Source organism: Petaurus breviceps, unplaced genomic scaffold (genome assembly GCF_028583685.1).
Source record: "Petaurus breviceps papuanus isolate PSGF00001 unplaced genomic scaffold, PetGlider_PUasm1.0 128, whole genome shotgun sequence".
In the NCBI taxonomy this organism is placed as follows: Eukaryota; Metazoa; Chordata; class Mammalia; order Diprotodontia; family Petauridae; genus Petaurus; species Petaurus breviceps.
The window spans coordinates 2,353,868-2,374,452 of record NW_027185664.1 but is presented as its reverse complement, the minus strand read 5'-3'; the positions used below and the strand labels follow the sequence as shown (position 1 = coordinate 2,374,452).

Here is a 20,585-nt window from a genome sequence, read left to right as displayed (position 1 = left end):
GAATTTCACAGCTGAAAAGGAATGATACTGCTTACTAGAAAGTAGATACACATGTTAATAAGACATGTATGTAAACATACATGCATACATATATGTATATTATATAAATTGTATTAAAGTCATAATCGAGGCCTTTTCCAAAGTGTAGATCAGGAAGTTAAGATACCAGATAATATTTTGATCCTCAACAATTATGATCCTGAAACTCCTGAAAAAAGGGAGCATTTCTAACATATATGAAACAGGACTTGAATCCATTGGAGGGTCTATACCACCACACCAATCCAGATGAAGATTTGGAGAACCATATTCATCTCCAGCCAATCTCTGGCCTTGGTCAGATCTAGAAAATCCTTGAATAAATTTTGTTTGGACATTCAAGTTTTGTTCATGGTATTCTCTTTTTCTCTTCTCTACGGTGGATGCCCAGTCACTCATTAAAAAAAAAAAAAGACCTGCATTACTGAAATGCGACAGGGAATCAGGAACCAGTTTCCAAACTTGAACACCACTCTGCATTGTTCAATAGCAGTCCTGATGTTCTAATGAGCCTCTTAACAATCTGAAGACTCCCAGGATACTTCATGTTTGATTGTGTAGCCAGGTAGGGTCCCTGAAGTTCTCAACTGACTAGAGAGAGGCTGTAAGGGACATATGATATCATAACTCTATCCATCTAAGTGCAGATCACAGGGTAAGAATGTCTTTTCTGCTGCACTTGACAAGTACTACAACCAGGTGAGATTTTAATCAGTCAAAGGAAAAAAAATAAAAACAAATTGAGGATATAGAGGTAGTGAATTTACAGCACTACAGAGTAAAAATCTGCAACTCTTTCTTTAGGTGGAAATTGTAGGGCAGTAGGCGCTCCATTTATTCACTCACCAACCATATAGATATAGAGATTAAGGCTTTTTTGTACTTGAGTTGTTCACATAGTACTAGGGAGTTTAGTAACCACAATTACTCAAAAAATTTCAGACATGTATACATCATGGCTTTAATTAAGATAGGCCATTTTCTGTTTGTTTTCAAATATCCTTCTTGATTACTTTGTAGTAATACCAACGGGCCAGGATGCTCAAGAAAGACCTTCAAGATCAAAACTGAGGAGACCACTTTTAAGTTCCATTTTGCCTCAGATTTTTTGATAGGTGGAGCGCATTAACTTCCCCCAACCTTCTGTGAAGATAACAGACAAGTCTCAAAAATTCTGAATGGGGGGGAGGGCAGAGAGAAAAAAATCATCCCAATACAACCTAAACCTACATTTATAGAAGCTACTTTCTAACTTAACTCATTTTTTGTTAAAGTGCTAGAAAGGTTTGTAAGCAGCATTAAACATCTAAAAATACTTTAAAAATATACTACAGTACTTGTATTCATGTGTTTATATGCTCTGTATATTTGTATCGAAAAGGATCAAGGACAAAATAGGATGTAAAAAACCCCACCAAAGTTCAGATTCAGCCAACAGTGGTAAACCAAAGTAATACACTCAAAAAGTCTTAGACTATGTTTTTAAAAGCAGTTTTTCTGGGGAAACATTTAAAGCTTATGTGAATCTCTTTCTTCAATGAGTATTTTTTCCCAATTACATGTAAAAATAATTTTAAACATTCATTTTCAAAAATTTTGAGTTCCAAATTCTCTCCATCTGTCCATCCCTTCCTCCCTGCTTCCTTGACAAGCAAGCAATTTGATATAGGTTATATATGAACAATCATGCAAAACATATTTCCATATTAGTCATACTGTGAAAGAAAACATAGACCAAAAATTAAAAATTCACACAAAAAAATAAAGAGTGAAAAGTAGGTTTCAATTTGTATTCGGACTCTATGAGTTCTCTCTCTGGAGGTAGATAACATTTTTCATCATGAGTTCTTTGGAAGTGTTTTGCATCATTATATTACTGAGAATAAACAAGTCAGAAGTTTAAGTGACTTTCAAAACATTTGCTTGGTATTATCCATGACTGACCAGGTTGTCACCAGACAAGATCCTAATACTTCATGAGGAGAGGAGAAAAGGGGATATGGAGTCTGTTTTAAATTATCAAGGCAAGCCTTGTAAGGGGAAGGTGAAAAAAGGAAAAAGCAATTACAAAAGGGCACCCCTAATGCTGCTCCTGCTAATGGTACTTTCCTGAATTATTATGCACTCTATATGAAATATGCGTTATTACTGTCCCTCAAGAATATTAAGGAGCCTAAGGATACTCACTCGATTATCTTTACCCTAGAGATACATCTATTTACTACTGTACTAAAATACAATCTCCAATAAAAGAAAGCTGTGGGGACAATCTCTCCTTCTGGGTGGGAACATTTGACAGGAACTCCAGGAGATTGTAACTTATGCTCAGCAAGTAAGGTTCAACCCCTGGTGACATCATAAAAAAAGAAAAGTGGATAGGATTTAAAGAAGTATAGCAGACAAGAAACTTATTCTGAATGAGAAAAACACACGCACACCACTTTCCACTTAGCAATGGCGGAAAAATTCATTCTTTATATGTGATTCCCTTACATCAACATTTCCTCAAATGAAGTAGACAGAATGCTAAAGTTGAAGTTTTTGGGAAAAGAAACATAAAACCAAGAGGGAGAGAGACAGGTGGTGAGCTAAGTTAATTCCTAATAAGATTTTGTTTTTCAAGCAATAGAGGACCTAAGAAATCCTCTAGTTCAGTCCCTTTATTTTAAGAGATGAGAAAAACAAGAACCATGGTGGTCAAGAGTCAAGGGACTTGGCCGAAAGTCATATTTGTATATAAGGAGTAGTGTGCTGAGTAAACGTTTCACAACTGGCTTTCCAGGGGGGTGGGGGAGGAAGAATGTACCCATGATACACCTTTAAGTCTAATTTGCATTGTTAACATTTTTCCTATCACTTTCCTAAATCTAGACAACCAACAAAACAATAAATCAGGCATTTTTGTAGCTTTTGCCAATTTTTGAGGTGTAAATGTTCTTAACGAAAATCTAACAATTGATTCTGATGTGAGTTGGCTCCAGCTCACCTCTGCATATATATATTATAAAAGAATATTTATATATAATTTATTTATATTATTATTACATAATATATATATATATATATATATATATTATAACAGAACTCATATTTTTGACTCCTACTTCAACGGTCTGCCTCTTTGGTCACAAAGAGAAGGGAAAAGACAAAGTGAGTAAAAACATCATTTCATGGGGATGAAGGGGTTGGGCGGGTGTATGTGCACAATTAATCTTCTTTGTTTCTCCAAAGCTTCTCATGCTGCAAAAGACACAATACACAATGCATCACACGAAACAGGGTGTTATTTTAAAACTGTGCTTTAATTACTGCAATCAGATAGGATGCAGTGGGATACAAGTATAAACTCTAACTGGTCAAACAGTAAAATGAAAAGCAAATTTATACAGATTCTGCCCAACAGCTTATTCCTCAAGGGAAAAAAAGAAACACAAAACCAGGCATGTTTTAAGTTCAATCGAAGCTAGCTTGTATTCAGTGTCAAAACTTGGAGGTATAAAGAGAAATTCAGGATATTATATACAGTAAATTAATGTACATTTCTAAACTTGCAGTGCAGCATTTTCAACAAGGTTTTAAATGGTTTCACTTCAGCTTTTACAATTAAGCACTTCCCATGTTTCAATCTTTAATAAAAATTTCACAATATATAAACCCATTTGAGAATTTTGTACACAAACACAAGTTATAGAAATATGATTTCAAATATAAATATATAACTGTCATGACCTTACAAATGACAACAGCTTAATCTTCTTTTCCTGGACTTCAGTTTTCAAAAGTATATAAAAATATTCCAAAGCACATTCAACTACTATGACAATGGTCACAAATATGTGACGTTAACCCAAGACTTCTGGAGCATAAAGCATCACACAAAGCATTTTTGGAATGCGTGTTTATTAAAAATCCAAGGATTTTATAGGCTACTGTATAAATATTCACTTCATAATATGGTAACAATAGCTAAGCTCCATAGTGTATTTGGAGGGTGGGGAGGGAGACAGTGGAGCAGTGTAGTAGAGAGGTTAGTGCTAGTTGAAGAAGGCCCATGTGACTGAAGGGAGCTATGGAACTAGTGTCCTTGTAAAAACTGCTGTTGAAAGCTTAACACTGTCCTTGCTACTAAGACTCATAAGGCAACCGAGACTTGAATTTTTTGTGGGTGCCCCTCCCCTCACCCCCATTAATCCTATTCTCCCCCATCTCAACATCTCTCATCTAAACAGATTCAACCTGGCTCGTAAGTAACATGGAGATGGGAGAGCAGTCAATAACTTCCTGTATGAATATAGATGAATCAGTGCAAACTTAGAAACTCCTTGAACACAGTTTCAACATTCTTTGTCATTGTCCTTGAGCAATTAAAAGCTTTTCTGACATCTAACAACTACAAGAGGATCTATTATTAGATATCAAACATGTACAAGTACAAAAGGGAAACATTAATTAGAAATCTCTTAACAAATGACATTTTTTTTTCTTTCTCATGTAAAATTTGACAAGTCATATCAGGAGTAAAATAATAACTGGTCCTTACAAAGTGTACTTTTTTGCATAAAAAAATAGATTTTTCACACAGCAGATCTAAAGGAGGTGTCAGGCATAAAATCACGTTTCTTCTATGGCTTTTAAAATCACTGAGGTACTATAAGATATTCAGCAAATCGATTCCAATGTTCAAATGCTTTCCTAAGTGAAAGCCACATTCAAAAAGGATCATATTCCATCAGTCTGCACATGGGACAGACACTATTGAAGGACAACTTTGGGGTTGCCACAGAAGGCTACAGTTTTTAATGCTCTAGCAACAGAGGTCTAGAGTCTCAGTGCATACTAAGAGAAACGTTATGCAGTTAGCTTCAAATACTGGGAGGCTCAGACGAAAAATTCAGCTTCTCTAGAAGGAATTGGAGGCTCCTCTAGCAAACTGAAGAAAACCTCAGTCTGACTAGCAGGATTAGCAGCAAGCAACTATAAATAAGCACACCAAGGCATCAAGAAAGTGAAGGAATGCTAGTAAGTGCAGCTTAGAGAGCATCCTGCACACAGAAGGTGCTTAACACATTGTGCTGAAAGAAGAAATGAATGAGGGAATGAAGTGCAGAGGACTACCGCTATATGAAAATTGGTTACTAAATCTGCTCTTTTTCATCATCTACAAAGCGGAACAATAGAAGGGTGAAAAGGAATGACCAGAAAGTAAAGGATCTGGAATTTCTCAGTTTTTCGATGGCTGAGACATAGAGAACAATGAACTGTTTTGTTTAAACATATAACCATAAATCTTCACATCCCTCCCATTCTCTAAATAAATCTCTTGATCCTTTTAATACAAATGCATTTTTAGAGGTATCTTAAAATGATGCAGATAAGAAAACTGACTCTTCTTATTGACTGGGTAACAACAACTTTGGCACAGAAAGAATTTTAGCCAAGTGTTAAGACCAAGAATAATCGATCAAGTCTGTTAGCTGTAATCTAGATATGAAACGATCTTCCTTACCATTGCTTTATAAAAATTATCCAGAACGACATGATCTTATTCAAGTGTCAAGTTATAACACTTTGCAAATTAATTAACACTCCTAGAGATAGTTTCAGTTGCATAGTCTTTCATTAACCATGTTATAGCAAATGCAAAACAAGAATGACCCATTTTCCTAACCACCAGGTCAGTGATGACATGGCTGAAATCACAAAAACCCTTTCCATATTATCCCATACCATGATACATTCTGGTGCCTAGAGACAAAATGTTTGACATCCATTAGTCTTCGATGTTCCACCTTCTTCACAGTTTCTGAGCAACTGAAAAAAAAAAAGTTAAGTCATACATCACCTAGATCAACAAACTCATCTTCTTGTTTGGCCAAGTCTTCGTCTCCCAAAGCCTTCCAACTATTGGTGGGCAAGACTGGCTTGGAGGAATGTCTCTGGAGCAAAGCAAAAGGAAATAAAGAGGACAGACGGGCAGGCTTCCTTAGCAGTGAAAGGGCATCTAGAGGAGAGGTCATCTGGCTGTTGTGCTTTGCATCGATTTTCTTTTGTAAACTCTGAACTTCTTCCATCATTTCCAAAACTTTGTTCATAGTGGCCACTGGGCCACCTCCTAGGATCTGGGCTTCTGGAATCCAACGCAGGCAGCGCTGTGCCCAGATCTTGATTTCTGGACCTTCTATGTGAGGAAGCAATAGTCCGTGATAGTCAACAGTTTTGTTGTGCCAGCTATCATAGAATTCTCGAAAACTGTCATGAAGTTCATCAGAGGAATTAATCAGTTTGCTAATTCTCTTGCCCAGGAGGTTTTTGATTAAGTGGTCTGTTTCTTCCCTGAAAAATCCTCTTTTGGGAGATGATTTAGTTTGGGTAAGTGGTAGAGAAAGCTGTCGCTGATGCTTTAAGAGAGAGACAAATACTTGTTTAATAAACAACACAGCTACTTGATGCAGTCTAATACAAAAATACTATAGAACCCTGTTTTAAGAAACATCAAATTGCTACTTATATCTAAAAATTACTAAAATATGACAGCATGGAGAAGTTACACTATATTGTTTAACTTTTGTCTGCCTGTATAAAAACAGGATTAGATGCACAATCAATGTAGAGAGGTGGGAGAAAAAAGGAAGAGGGAGAATACACAGAAAGGTGGTTTGACTTGATTTGGTAAATAACATCATCCTCTTGAACCAAAGCAAAAGCAAACAATATTCCTAACAAGTCAGTTGGGAAAGTGGAAAACCAGAGTTTTGAGTCAAGTGTCTGGGATGGCAGGAATAAGAATCCCCAACACTTGGAATGATTCCCTCTTACTCTTCCCCTATGTAGACAGGGCAGTTCTGTAGTGAGTGGAATTCTCATGGGGATAACCTAAAAGGAGCCAGGGCCTGGTTCTATATTGCAATTCAGATTAAGCAACTATGCAATGCCCTAAATTAATGTATTTTGTGAACTTACTACTAAATTAAATAAAAATAATTTTCTATAAAAATTTTCAAAGTAGACCACTGTTTACCTGCAACTAACTAAAAGTCCTTGCCAGGGCCTGCTCAGGGACTACCCATTCATCCAATGTACCTTGTTTTAAAAAACCAAAAAAGTTATACATACACACACACACACACACACACACATATACACATGAAGAAGAAAGGGAAGGAAGGGTATCTTAGGATAATATCTACATTACTATGTTTAGTTCCAGTCATTTTAGAAAGGATATTTATAATGCAGATAAAGTTCTTAGGACCTTATATGGAAAACAGTCGTCATGTGAGTGATGAATTTGGAATCCTAGGACTTCCCAGTTCTGCCAGCTGTGTGACCTAGGGCAAGTTTCTTCACCTCTCTGGCCTGAGTTTCCTTATTTGAAAAATGAGGGGATTGGTGATAGTCTGATGTCTCTTCCATCCCTAAATTCATGCTCCTACAATCGAAAGATTAAGTGAGGAATTGGGGATGTTTAATCTCAAGAGAAGAATGGGGGGGAGGGGAGAATAAGGGAGACAAGATAGCTATTATCATTTAAAAGAATATCAATGAAAGAGGGATTAGACTTGTTTCACTTAACCCCAGAGGAAAGAAAAAAGATCAATAGCCCGAAGGCATGAAGAGGTCTCTTTAGGCTCAAAGTAAAGAAGGAAAAACTAGCAACTACAATTATCGCTACCCAGAAACTGCCGCAAGAGGGATGTCCTGAAGCAAAAGCTGAATGACGGATCATGGGTAAGGTATAATGAAGAGGGGATTCCTACAGAGGCACAGTCTGAAGTCCCTTTCAACTTGAAGACATCTCCAGGCATGTGGTGTAATGGGACATCCATGAGGCAACAGAAGGAACGACAGAAATAAGAGTCAGGACACCTAGAATCCAGTCTTGCCCTCCTACAACCAGGCCTCCGTCTTCTCATCTGTAAAACGAGGGACTTGGACAAATGATCTCTAAAATCCCTACCCACTCTAGAGTTCCACACTTCTGTGTTTATCTAAATGCTTTTGAGTCCTGTTGCCCTAATTCCTTTGCTCTATACTACTTGAAAACTATTTGCTTAAAATTTCCCTCTGTTCAAATTCTAAAAGCCTTAGACATTTGACACTTGCAAGGCTGAAGAGAGGAGTTAGAAAATCTAGATCGGGACGGAATTGTGAGCTAAAATCTGGTCGCATCTTCATCATCTGTAAAATGATAATTTCTGAGGATTGTCCTAGTTCCCACATCCTAAGATGCTATGTTTCCAAGGCAGCCATGACAAGAAGTATATGTGAACACACCAGGGGGCATGACGCACTAAGGAACAACTGATTTCTGGGAAAATACCAAGATGACTCAGTTAACAGCATTTTGCGTATTTCACTTCTACACAAGGATTGTCTTCAGATCCAATTCTGGGGGCAAGAGTCTAAAACGCTACCATGTCTAGTCTATGTGATGCTTTGAAAGGCCTGGCAAATAATAGGTGTTTTTTTTTTTTAAGCAATCGGGGTTAAGTAACTTGCTCAAGGTTACACGGCCAGTTATTTCTGGGTGTGGTGCTGAGTATCCGAGCCCGGATTTGATCCAGGTCATCCCGACACTGGAGCCGGTGCTCTTACTTGCTGTGCTACCTGGCCACCCCAAATAGTAGGTGTTTAATGGATGCTTGTCGACTGAATGTGGGTGAAACTCTCTGTCAATCACAACCTCTGAGCCTTGATTTCCTCAAGTGTAAAAGAGAGATAACACCATTCCCCTTAAAATTATTGGGAGGCTCAAATGAGATCATGTATGGAAAGCATTTTACAAATTGTAAAGCATGTTTTTATTACTGAAAAGGCATTAGAATGGTTTGCATTTTTAGATCTTCAAGTCTAAGCTCAGCCCTCAGCCAACTCTTAATCCTTATTAAAAAAACAGCAACCGACAAAAACACAACTCAAAAACAAAAACTCAACTTTCAGACAGGCCACTGAATGACCTCCTTTCACCAAAGCAAGAAGAAGCATGAGAGCCAAGCTCAGCTCCCAGGTTCCCCCCATCTTGGGCTCCGCCAGAAGTAGACAACAAAAGAAAAGGCAACAGCAGCACCAATTTTATTAAGGGGTTTGTGACCACTGACTTCCATTTCTCCGAGGCACTTTTGGGAGCCATTTCCGTTGATAAAGAAATAGCTGTGAATTACTGTTTAAATTACTTTGTAACTATAACTATGTTTCCTCTTTTGGGGAAGTGTTTCAGTGACTAATATACTATAGCCAAAATGAAATGATGAGGAATGAGGTCGGGAGAGCGGGAGAGGAAGGGTACATTCTGTTTAAAAACACTTTAATTAGAAAATAGCCTTTTGAATGGTTAAAAAATTTTGGTACATGAATATAATGGACTATTACTGTGCTGTAAGAAAAAAATATAATGAATACAGAAAAGCCTGGCGAGACTTATATGAACTAATACAAAATAAAGTAGGCAGAATCAGTAACACAATATACATAAAGACTGTGACACTGAAGTGAAAAGAACAACAAAACAACTGTTTTGAACAATAAAGAAAAACCAAACAGAATTCAGTAAAATTATAATGAAAAAGGGGCGGCCAGGTGGCTCAGCGAGTAAGAGCACCAGCTCCAGTGTCGGGATGACCTGGATCAAATCCGGGCTCGGATACTCAGCACCACACCCAGAAATAACCGGCCGTGTAACCTTGAGCAAGTTACTTAACCCCGACTGCTTAAAAAAAAAATTATAATGAAAAAGCTTGGCCCCAAAAAAGAGACGTGAAGAACCAACTGCTTCTTCGGACTATATTGGAACTCAGGCCAGATTTTTTCAATGTTGTTTGTTTTTTTTCTTTGTTATAAGGGATGTTCTCAGAAGAGGTATGCATTTTGGAAATATAAGTGATATCAAAATAAAAATTATCAGTAAAGGTTTATTTAAGGAAAGAGAAAGTCTTTCAACATTTATTACTGACTATAATTTATTGCCTTTCCACATTTCCCTCTGCCTTGTCTTCCCTTCCCAAAACCTACTCTTCTTACACCATGTCTTCCTACACCATGACTTCTACACCCTCACTCAATCTCTCAACTCTTTCTCAGGTCACCTCCCCTTCACTAGCCACTTTCTCTTTTCTCCATCTTGACCTCTTGGTGAACCAATTCAACATTACACTGTCCTCCTCTTTAGAGCTCCTAGCTCTAAGTCATTTTACTGATTGCAAAGCCTCAGCCTTAGATCACAACCACTATTCACTGTCTTTGCACCTACACACATACTGAACGACAATGGAAAAAAATCACAGGGACCATTCTGATTGGGTCCACTACAAATCTGTCATACAACCTCAACTGGGCCCTCAGTGCTGCTAGGCAATCTTATGATGCACTTTTCTAACGAACTCATTATTCCATTCTCCACAGCAGCTCTTCCAAACCCTCATCATCCCTCCTCAAACCTCTTAGGGCTCCCTCAGCCAAAAAAGGTGCCTCTTATTTTGCAGAAAAAAATCAAGGCCATTCATTTGTAACCTCCCTCTTCCTCATCTCGTATCATTCATGCCTTCTGCCAATATCTCCTCCTTCAGTCCTGTCTCACATGATGAGGCTGCCTTACTCCTTACTGAGGTAACTCTTCCACCTGCTCTATTAGTTTTTTTCAACTTCTCCCTGTCTAATGGCTCCTTTTCAACTGCCTACAAATGTGCCTGTGTCTCCTCATCCTGAAAAAACCCTCACTTGATCCCTTCATCCCCATTAACTATCATTCTAAATCTCTTCTAGCCTTTGTGACTAAACTCCCTCAAAAAAGCCCAAGTACAACAACCATTTTCTCTCCTCTTGCTCCTTCTTAACCCCTTGGTGTTTGACCTCCTCATTCTACTGAAACTCCTCTCTCCAAAGTTTCTAATGATCCTTTAATTGCCAAATTCAATGGACTTTTTCTCAACCCTCATTCTCAATCTGTATGTAGCCTTCGCCATTGCTGACCACTCTCTCTACCTCGATACTCTCTTCTCTAGGTTTGAAGCACAACTGTCTCCTGCTTTTCCTCTTAATATATGGCTACTGTTCCTCCTTAGGCTACTTTGCTGGATCCTCAGCCAGACCATGCCCTCTAACCACAGGAGTCCTACAGAGGTTTCTGTGCTGGGCCTTCTTTCTCTAAACTGTATCATTTGGTGATCTTATCAGCTCCCATGGATGTAATTACTCTTTCTATGCTAACAACACTCAAATCTACTTATCCTGCCCCAAACTCTGCTCTCCCCCAATCTTGCATCTCTAACTGCCTTTCAGACATCTACGACTGGATGTCCAATAGATATCTTAAATTCAACACGTTCCAAACTGAACTCATGATCTTTCCCTCAAACCTTTCTCTCTCCCCTGCCCTGCCCCGAGCTTCCCTATTACTGTTGACACCCTCCTCCCAGTCCTGAAGACCTACAACCAAGTGTCATCTTGACTCCCCTCGTCCCCCAACCCTCCAGAGCCAAGCTGTTGTCAGGGCCTGTTGATTTCACCCTTGCACCATCTCCCTCCTCTGATGCTGCCACCACTGTGGTGCGGGCTCTCATCACCTCAAGCCTGGATGACTGCAACAGGCTACTTGTGGCTTTGCCTGCCTCAAGTCTCTCCTCACTCTGATCCACCTACCATTTAGCTGCTAAAGTGATTTTCCTAAAGTGCAGGTCCCACCACATCAATCCTTACCCAATAAACCCCAGAGGCTTCTTATGGTCTCCAGGCTCAAATACAAAATCTTCTGTTTGTCATTCAAAGCCCTTTTTCTCTTTCCAGTCTCCTTACACCGTTCTCCCCAACACTTCCATCCAGTGACACTGGCCTCGGCTGCTCCACAAAGAAGACTCTCTCTGCTTTGTGCTTTCCTCTGGCTGCCAGGTGTAGGATGCTCTGTCCCTTCTACTCTAACTGGTGACTCCTCGGCTCCTTTAAGTCCCAACTAAAATCTCACCTTTTATGGGAAGCCTTTCCCGATCCTTCTTCATTCCAGTGCCTTTCCTGCATTAATTATCTCCTACTTACCCTGTCTATAGCTTGTCTGCATATTGCTTCTCCCAAAAGACTGGAGCTCCTTGGGGGCTTTTGTTTCTTTTTGTACCCCCCCCCCCCCCAGTCCCCTGCCAGTGCTTAGCACAGACACCGGCACACAGCAGGTGCTTCATCGATGTTTACTGACTGGCTAACCATTAAAGTCATGGATACTTAGGGACTTAGCAAAATAGAATCAATTTCACTTTTGTTGCCAAAGTAACTTACAAACACAATGGATAAGCTGTACCTTAGGAATTATACTTTTAAACTTACAATGACTTCTTGTTAAATACAGGTTTGCTTCGCACTGCCTGACAGAATCACATTTTTAGTGCTAAAATTCTATGTTTCCAAGTCATTCTGAAACACATTACTAAATCAGAGCTTCAAAATACCAATAGCCTTAATGCGGTCCTTCATATTTGGCCAATCACAAAGGCCTGGGGATGTGAAGTGGTAACACATATTAACATCAATTATATGTAATATTAAAGAATTCTTTATGATATTATAAATGGTTGGGCAGACAACAAAGATCAGAAACAAAAATATCTTACTTTAAAATGTGGTGCTCTCCGCTGGCTTCTATCCGGTTTTGGCTTTTCTACATAAAGAGGATTGTTGAGCAAAATCTGAGCCTTAGGTTCAAACTGCACAGACCAATCCCAAACGGTGAGGAGACTCAAAGGCTTGCTTTGTGAGTCCTGGCTTTCCTTACCCTGCCAAGACAACCACATATCATACCGTTTCCAAGGGTGGGACAGAACATGGCAACACTCTGAGCAGAAAGAGAATGTTGTCAGAACCCCAAGGTTCCCTTTCCAGAAAGGATGACTGCCCTGATATTTATCATTCATTTGTCACTTACATACGTAGGAGAGTTTGTTTTCATTAAGTTATTCACCAAAAAACATTTGCTAAAACAGGACAAGACCTGGATTTCAAGAACCCTGGAGTTTTAACTAAAACGAATGGGCATTACAGTATTTACACAAGGCGACAGTTACCTTGGCAATGGGAAGTGGCCCTCTTACATTTTATAGAGGCAGAACATCATAGCAGAAAAATAACAAGGAATCAAAGTCAGGTAAGGCCTGGGTTCAAATCCCAGCTCTGATACTTACTTTGTGACCCTAAAGAAAGTTACTGTATTTCTAAGCCTGAGTTTCTTCATCTACAATCTAGGGATAGTACTTGAATTTGAACTGCCCTTCACAGGGTGGCCAAAAAAAAAAAAGACTTTTATCAAAATTAAAAAAAAAACTATTATATAAATATGAGTTGTTAGGGGAAAGGTTGCCTTTGGGACAAAAAGAGTAACATGCCTAGGGCTGTGTTCTAAGACCATTAAAGGGTAGTTTGAAATTTGTTCCTACTTTCTTCATTTCCACTCAGCTATTCCAAGTATGGATGCGCTATGCTTTCTGAGCAGTTTCAGAGCAGAACAAGGAGAGGATGACAAAGCTTAGCTTTGCCCTTTTACTACCATGAAGAAGAATAAAGGGCTTTAATGGCACAAGAAACTGGCATGATAAGAACCTGCAAATAAGACAATAAAGTTTTACTAGGGACACTTACCACATTAATATCTTTCTGATACGGTGAATTGAAGAAGAAAGTACTAAAGATAGGTATGTACAGGCTATCTGACAAAACAGTCAAGTAAGTCTCTGTGAACTCGAAAGCTGGAGGATGCTGCTGTACCAACTGCCAAACACAGTCTAAGAAAAGCAGAAAAACAGGAACCTAAATGAAAAGAAGACCAAGTTACTTTCAGGGCAGAGACAAATGAAAGTGGTCACAAGTCCTCAAAAAGCGAGATGCACTTCTAACCTAAGACGGGTTCAGTACTTTAATTTAGATATAGGCCTAGGGCCAGAAAGAAATTAAGTCAGGTCTAACTAGACAGAGCTGCAGGCTCTCCAGGAAGACAGAGGGCCTTATTTAAAGGGGAGAGATTATGTCTCCCGCTTTTCTGATAGCCATGTATAACACTATGAGAGGCACGGGTACTCAGTAAATATTTTCTGAATTGAGTAAGAAAAATTAGAGGCTACAAGCCACACAATTATTATCCTTCAGCTTTTCAAATTGGAAAGGGGGGGGGTGAATTTCATCATTCCTTTCCATGGAACTGAATCAGCTGATCGTACTACATGTCAATATTATAGGAAAGTAAAGTAGGATTCCTAGGAAACATATTTTCCAACTTTATTAAAATTCTTAGGTCACCCAAGGCCTATATTCACTGAAATCTTATTTGGAATTCACTCTATTCAATGTTACTGCACTGAGATGGTGATCAGAAGTTAATATTCTGCTTTTTATATGTAAGGCAAAATTTTCTTCACTACTGTCATCAATTTTTTTCTATAAGACAATGAGCATTCTAATTATTTTTTCTGCCAAGAGCAAATAAAAGACTAAAATCAGCAGCTGTCTCAAAGTAGATGTCACTCAATAAAATTATGTTAATTTTGAAAACTCCAAACAAGAAGACCATTCCACGGCAAGGCTTGCTTGATGCATACAAAGGACAGGGGCTATGAGAGGATCTCTTTAACGTTCTTCTCACCTACAAATCACTTTATCAGAATTATTCAAGTTTTTGCTGTAACCAAGAAGTTAATAGATCCTTTCCTAATATAGGCCAACTCAAAAAGCTTTTGCCAGTAGTGATCTTACACCAGAATTGATGTGCTAAGTCATATTTTCACTGAGATCCACCTCAAGTGAAACCCTGAAATAGTCAGCAGGAAATTTACCTCTTCTTTATCATTCTGGCGTAGATGGTTGCATCGATCCAAGAAACAGTGCCCGCCCATTACCCATTCCTTTTGGATGAGGCTCTGAAAACCAAACCTGGTTCTACAGTACGGGTCCATCATCACTTGCACCAAAGAGGAGATTATGCAGCACAGGTCAGATGCATTCTCCTCTAGGAAAAATCATAGTAACAGTACAGAGAGCACAAAATATTTTAAAATCATAAAGGATGAGAAAAACAAGTATGCCTAACCCTTCTCTCGACCTCGTCAGGCAGCCTTTTTTGCCTGTTTATCCTATTCCTATCTTTCAATGTTTTAGAGAAGCCTTCATAGGCCTGCAATGCCCTTATTTTTATCTTTTTTTTTTACATTTATCCTAATTTTATTCATGCTTGCTTTGGGATGGGGAATAGATCATTCAGTAAAAACATACAGTGAAAACAAAATATGTCTTACCATATACAACTTTTAACCTACCATAATGGTACCTTAATTTATGTCCATGCACACAAGTCTGACATTACAATTTTTAAAAAAATAAACACAATTAAGACTTCTATGAGCATTTTATAATAAAGTCATTCCTAATTTTTCTTTGTAGATAGATCAAGCACCTCCAAAATACAAATTCCTATACACAGTGAGCACTTTACTTAAAATGAACACCTAAGTAAACTGAGTGTGGACAGCCTCAGAACAAGCTGACATTATAATATTCAGCTAGGTAATGACCTTATTTTTAAACCAACTGATTTATTTTTGATCTAGATCTAAAAAGAGAATGGGCATAATGGATAGAGAGCTAGCATTGAAGCCAGCAAGATCCGGTTGTGTTCACATCCTGCCTAGGACACAAGCTGACTGTGGACATTCATTTAACCTCTCAGTGCTCAAGGCAAGTCTCTAAGACTCTAAGTTGTAGAGAAGGTACAAATGTGCCTTGGCAGAAGGAGCTTCTTCAATGGGGAGTTCCCTACAGTAATTAAATTATAGGCACAGATCCTATCCCTGATTTCTGATAGGGCCCACCTTTATCATAAGCTCTTCTAGTGAGTGCTTTCCTCTGTATTCCTAGGTTAGACATCAGCTCCTCCCTCCATCCCAATTACGTGCTTCTTGCCACCCACCCATAAAAACAACTGAAAGCCTTCATTTGCCTTTATACCCAAAGGACCAGATAACCAACCCCTGCCCATCAAGAGAAACCAAGAATAGTATACTTGGGGTTGAAGACTCCCAAAGAAATCCCAAAATATAAACATTTCAAATTCTGTTTTGAATTTTGACATGGGTTAACTTTCCTTGTTAAACTCTGTCTATGGCCTATTACTTCTCTTTGGTTGTACTGACTACTTAATCCAGGTTGTTGAATCTCTCTGCCTTAGATGCAAGCAGCATATCCATAGTACCTTCTCTAAAACTGTCATCCACATTCCAATTAGCTTCAGCCCATCCTAGTTCAATCAATCAAGTATTTGTTAATGATAAATTTAAGATTTAAGCACCTGCAATATGCCAGGAACTATGCTAAGCACTGGGGACATGCAGAGAAAAGTGAAACGTTACAAACTCTCAAGGAGATTCCATTCTGTTGAGCCTGACTTTCATCCTAATTATGTTCTTCCCTTTGTCTTGACCCATAAATCACTAGCAGAGCTACCTTACCCTCCCCTCCAAGAGACTCAAGTCCTGACATCAAATGGAAATAACAACAGTTCATCTACTTCAGAGCTATTCCATTGTGACCTCTGGAAGACCCACTATACTGCAAAAGTCCCCTAAGTTCCCAAGATTTTTAACGAACAGCTCTACTTCCCCTTTAATCATGACCTGGTTCTTCTCTGGCAACACCATATCGCCTGCAACTGCAAGGCAGACGTACAAGGGCAGGAGAAGGACTAGCTTTACTTGCTGCTCTCACCTGTTGCTTCTAGACCACTTTTTCCCCTACCAACATCTCTCAAAAACCTTTTATTTTCTGAATCCCACATATCTGTGTGTATATCCCACTAGGCTACCCTCTTATGCAACTTCTTTAAAACCTTGAACCACTGTCTCTTAGAATTATACCGGGGCAGCCAGGTGGCTCAGCGAGTAAGAGCACCGGCTCCAGTGTCGGGATGACCTGGATCAAATCCGGGCTCAGATACTCAGCACCACACCCAGAAATAATAACTGGCTGTGTAACCTTGAGCAAGTTACTTAACCCTGATTGCTTTAAAAAAAAAAAAAAAGAACTATACCATTTCCAACTCCTAAAATTGAAATGCTATCTAAACCACAATCTCTTATCCCTCCAATTCTTATCCACATGAAAATTCCTCTGCCTGCCTCTATCCCAATCTTGGCTGTGTTGACTCAACCTCATTCTCTCAGTTCATTTCATTCATCATTTTTCCTTGTGTTCATGCCTAGTCTTGACCACACTGTCTCCCACTCTGTTTTCCTAAATCGGTTCCCTAGAATCCACTGTGCCTCTGATCTCTGGCCATTCCTGATCTGTGAATTTTCCATCCTTGAGTAACCTCAATCATGCAATTTTCTCCAGTCCCACTCCAAGAAAGTTCTGTGTCAATGGAGAAATTTACAACCAAGGTGACTTCGTACACTACAATGTGTTACACCCAATTTCAACTTGACCCTCAACGCTATATGAAAATTCTATCCTATCTTAATGGCTTTCCTCTCATTTCCTACAAAGACTACTCCAAAGCTCTTTTCTCTTCTCCCTAATACACTTCCAGCAAAATGACCCAGGCTCCTACTCCTCCAAGAAGACAGGTCATTTGACATGATCTCCCCCTTGGTTCAACATATTCACTCTCTCCTCCTTTCATCTGGTCACACAAGAAGTACACTCAACTCTTTACTAAACTTAATCCTTTATCTGTATCACAGATCTCATCCTTTCCTTTAGGATTTCTATAATCGTTCCACACTCTTAGGCATAGTCTCACTCACCCAGGGGTGTCCAACTAATGTTTAATAATTGGATCTCTAGCCCCACTCTCCAGCTGCCAAATGTGCACAAGACACACTTAATTTTAATCTGTATTTTTGCTGGTTTTCAAGGTTTAATTTTTTAACTCATAATGAAAATTTAATAGTATGAGCTGGCTCCAGCACACCTCTGCCCTCACAGCTAGCTCTTTCCTGTTTTCCTACAAACATGATCAAGTTATCCCAATACTAAAAAATAATGCCCTTTGATTCTTCTAGAAGCAGTCAGAAGATAGGGGGCTGGACTTGGAGTTGGGAAGACCTGAGTTCAAATTCTATCTCAGCAACTCATTAGCTATGTGACCCTGAGAAAGTCACTTAACCTTTCTCAGTTCAGTTTCTTCATCTGCAAAATGGGTATAAGTGCAGCTATTTCATAGGCTTATCGTGAGGGTTAAATGAGATAACATATGTAAAGTATTTTACATACCTTAAAGCACTATATATGTTAGCTACTCTCATCATCATTGCCATCGTCATCATCATCATCATCATCACGATGTCATCCTCTTTCTCTGTTTCCCTTTACTGCTAAGTTTCTTTAAAAAGTTGCCTATACTTCACATATATAGTCAATATCAAACCACCTGTCTTCTTAAGGAGGAGTTAGGGATGGGAGTGAGAAAGAGAATTTGGAGCTCAAAATTAAAAAAAAAATGAATGCTAAAAAATCCTTGCATACAATTGGAAAATATCTAACAAAATGAATGAAAAAAGTTGTTAATACCATCTTATTCCATTTGGCTCAGACAGTTGCTCCCTTACTCTATTTTCACTTCAGTATCATGAGATGTGGTTTCCATCTCCATCACTCTACTGAAATTGCTATTTAATAACCAAATGCAATGGCCTCTTTTCAAACTTCCTCCATCTTGACTTTTCCATAGTTTTTACATACCTGAGTGCCCCTCTCCTGGCTTCAGAAATGCCACATTCTCAGTTCTTTCCCTACCTTCCATTACTTCTGTCTCCTTGTCTTCTTCATGACCCCCTAATGTGGGTGGGTGTTCCTTAAAGGCATGTTCTTGGTAGCATTCTCTTCCTAAGCATTTGAAGTCCCTCATATGGCTTCAAGCACTGCCTCTATGCAGAGGACTTTCAAAATTCATTCATCATCTCTCCTAACCTCAAAGCTCACAAGTTCCACTTTTCAGGACTCTACGCCCAGACGTCTAACCAGCACCCCAACACTCACCTGTCCACAACGGGGCTCCTTTGACTCCCTAAATCTTGCACCTCTTGACATTTCTGTCTGGTTCTGCCATTCACCCAGTCCTCTGGGGTGGCAATGTTGGGATTATCTTAAACTCTACCTTTTCCCAAACTTTTCGAATCCAAATAATTAGAGATGGAATTGTTCTCTTTTGTTCTCCTTCTATCTGTTCTCACAAGCATCAAAACCAACTACAGACCCTCAATTCAAGTGAAGGATGGGATATATTGTCCCTACTCCAGACACAACTTGTGACCCCGCATAATTAATTTACCCTTTATCAGTCCTCAGTATCCTGATACATAAAATAAGAATAATATTTATCATAGTACCTTTTCCACAGGATTTTTGTGAAGATCAAGATCAAATGAGATAAGGCATTTAAATTGCTTTGTAAACCTTAAGGTAATACATCAACATTACCTATTACTATCATTATGGTTATTGAAATACAAGTCTTCCTGTTCCAAGTCTCCTCTAACCAATCATCTTCCTACGTCTACCTCAGGTCATGTCACGACTTCACTCAAAAGTCTTCAGTGGCTCCTTGATGTCCCTCAAATAAAGGCTGAGGTCCTTTACTTGGTATTCAAGACTGTCCAAAGTCTAGCACCACTCTACTCTTCTAGCTGTATCTCATTTCTAGTTTCTAGACACTACAGTCAAACAGGTACACTCTCCATCTCCTAACCCTGCCACACTTCCATCCAACCTTTCTTGCTCAAGTTGCTTCCTATGCCTGGAATACTTTTCTCTGTCCCTCTCTGCCTGATGAACTGGCTTTGAAGGATGAGTAGAAATTCAAGTGGAGCTTTCCTTGGCTTCCCTTACACTTCTGTTTTCACATACTTTTGTTTTTCAAGCCTCTAATGCATGTTTTTCACAATATTGCATCAAAGAGTTGTCTTATCTTCCCATTAAACATTACACCCTATGAAAGCATGGACAGTCAATGTTCCCTAGCACCCACCACAGTGTTCTGTACAAAATAAGAGCTAATTAAATCTCTATTATCAAATGAATGTTCTAAATACTGCATTGTCCGATTATGTATCTGTTTAATATATATGACATAGAACAAAATAAAGATAAACATTGTTGAGAAAGAAGAGTTAAAAAGTAATGCCAAGATTTCCATATCAGGAGGCTGGGTAAATGATAGTACTATGGGAAGAAAGTGATGAATTAAAAAAAAAATGCGTGTCTTTTAGACTTTTAAGCTCTTAGAAAGCAGGAACTGTGTCAATTGTATTGTTTGCTCTGTACAGCAACAATGAATGGAATGTAAAAACAGTTTAAAAAATGTTTAAGAAGATAATTGTGGTATTATTTCTGCAGCTAACAAACTCAAGGTAAGGTACCCAAGACAACAGACATTTTTATTCTGAAGGTAATTACATCTGATCCAAATTATCACATTAAGATTTGAGTCACACCTCTTATCTCTTTTTCCCTTCAGTACAAAAATAAAAACAAAAGAACTGGTAGATATTATAGGTAAGAGGGTTTTGTTTTTGTCTTTCATATTCTAG

At 38.7% G+C, this 20,585-nt stretch overlaps 1 protein-coding gene across 1 annotated transcript in view; it reads right to left on the bottom strand.

Annotated features, from left to right (window-relative positions):
- Positions 1-3,322: 3,322 nt before the first annotated feature.
- LOC138171453 (myotubularin-related protein 12-like) overlaps positions 3,323-20,585 on the bottom strand; it is an 86,807-nt gene continuing 69,544 nt past the window's right edge. Inside the window, exons 13-16 of the mRNA XM_069100958.1 lie at positions 14,838-15,010; positions 13,651-13,818; positions 12,630-12,791; positions 3,323-6,437 (exon numbers count right to left, since the gene is read on the bottom strand). Of these exons, the coding sequence (XP_068957059.1) occupies positions 5,871-6,437; positions 12,630-12,791; positions 13,651-13,818; positions 14,838-15,010 (1,070 nt within the window). The 3' untranslated portion in view covers positions 3,323-5,870. The remainder of the gene's footprint in view (positions 6,438-12,629; positions 12,792-13,650; positions 13,819-14,837; positions 15,011-20,585) is intronic.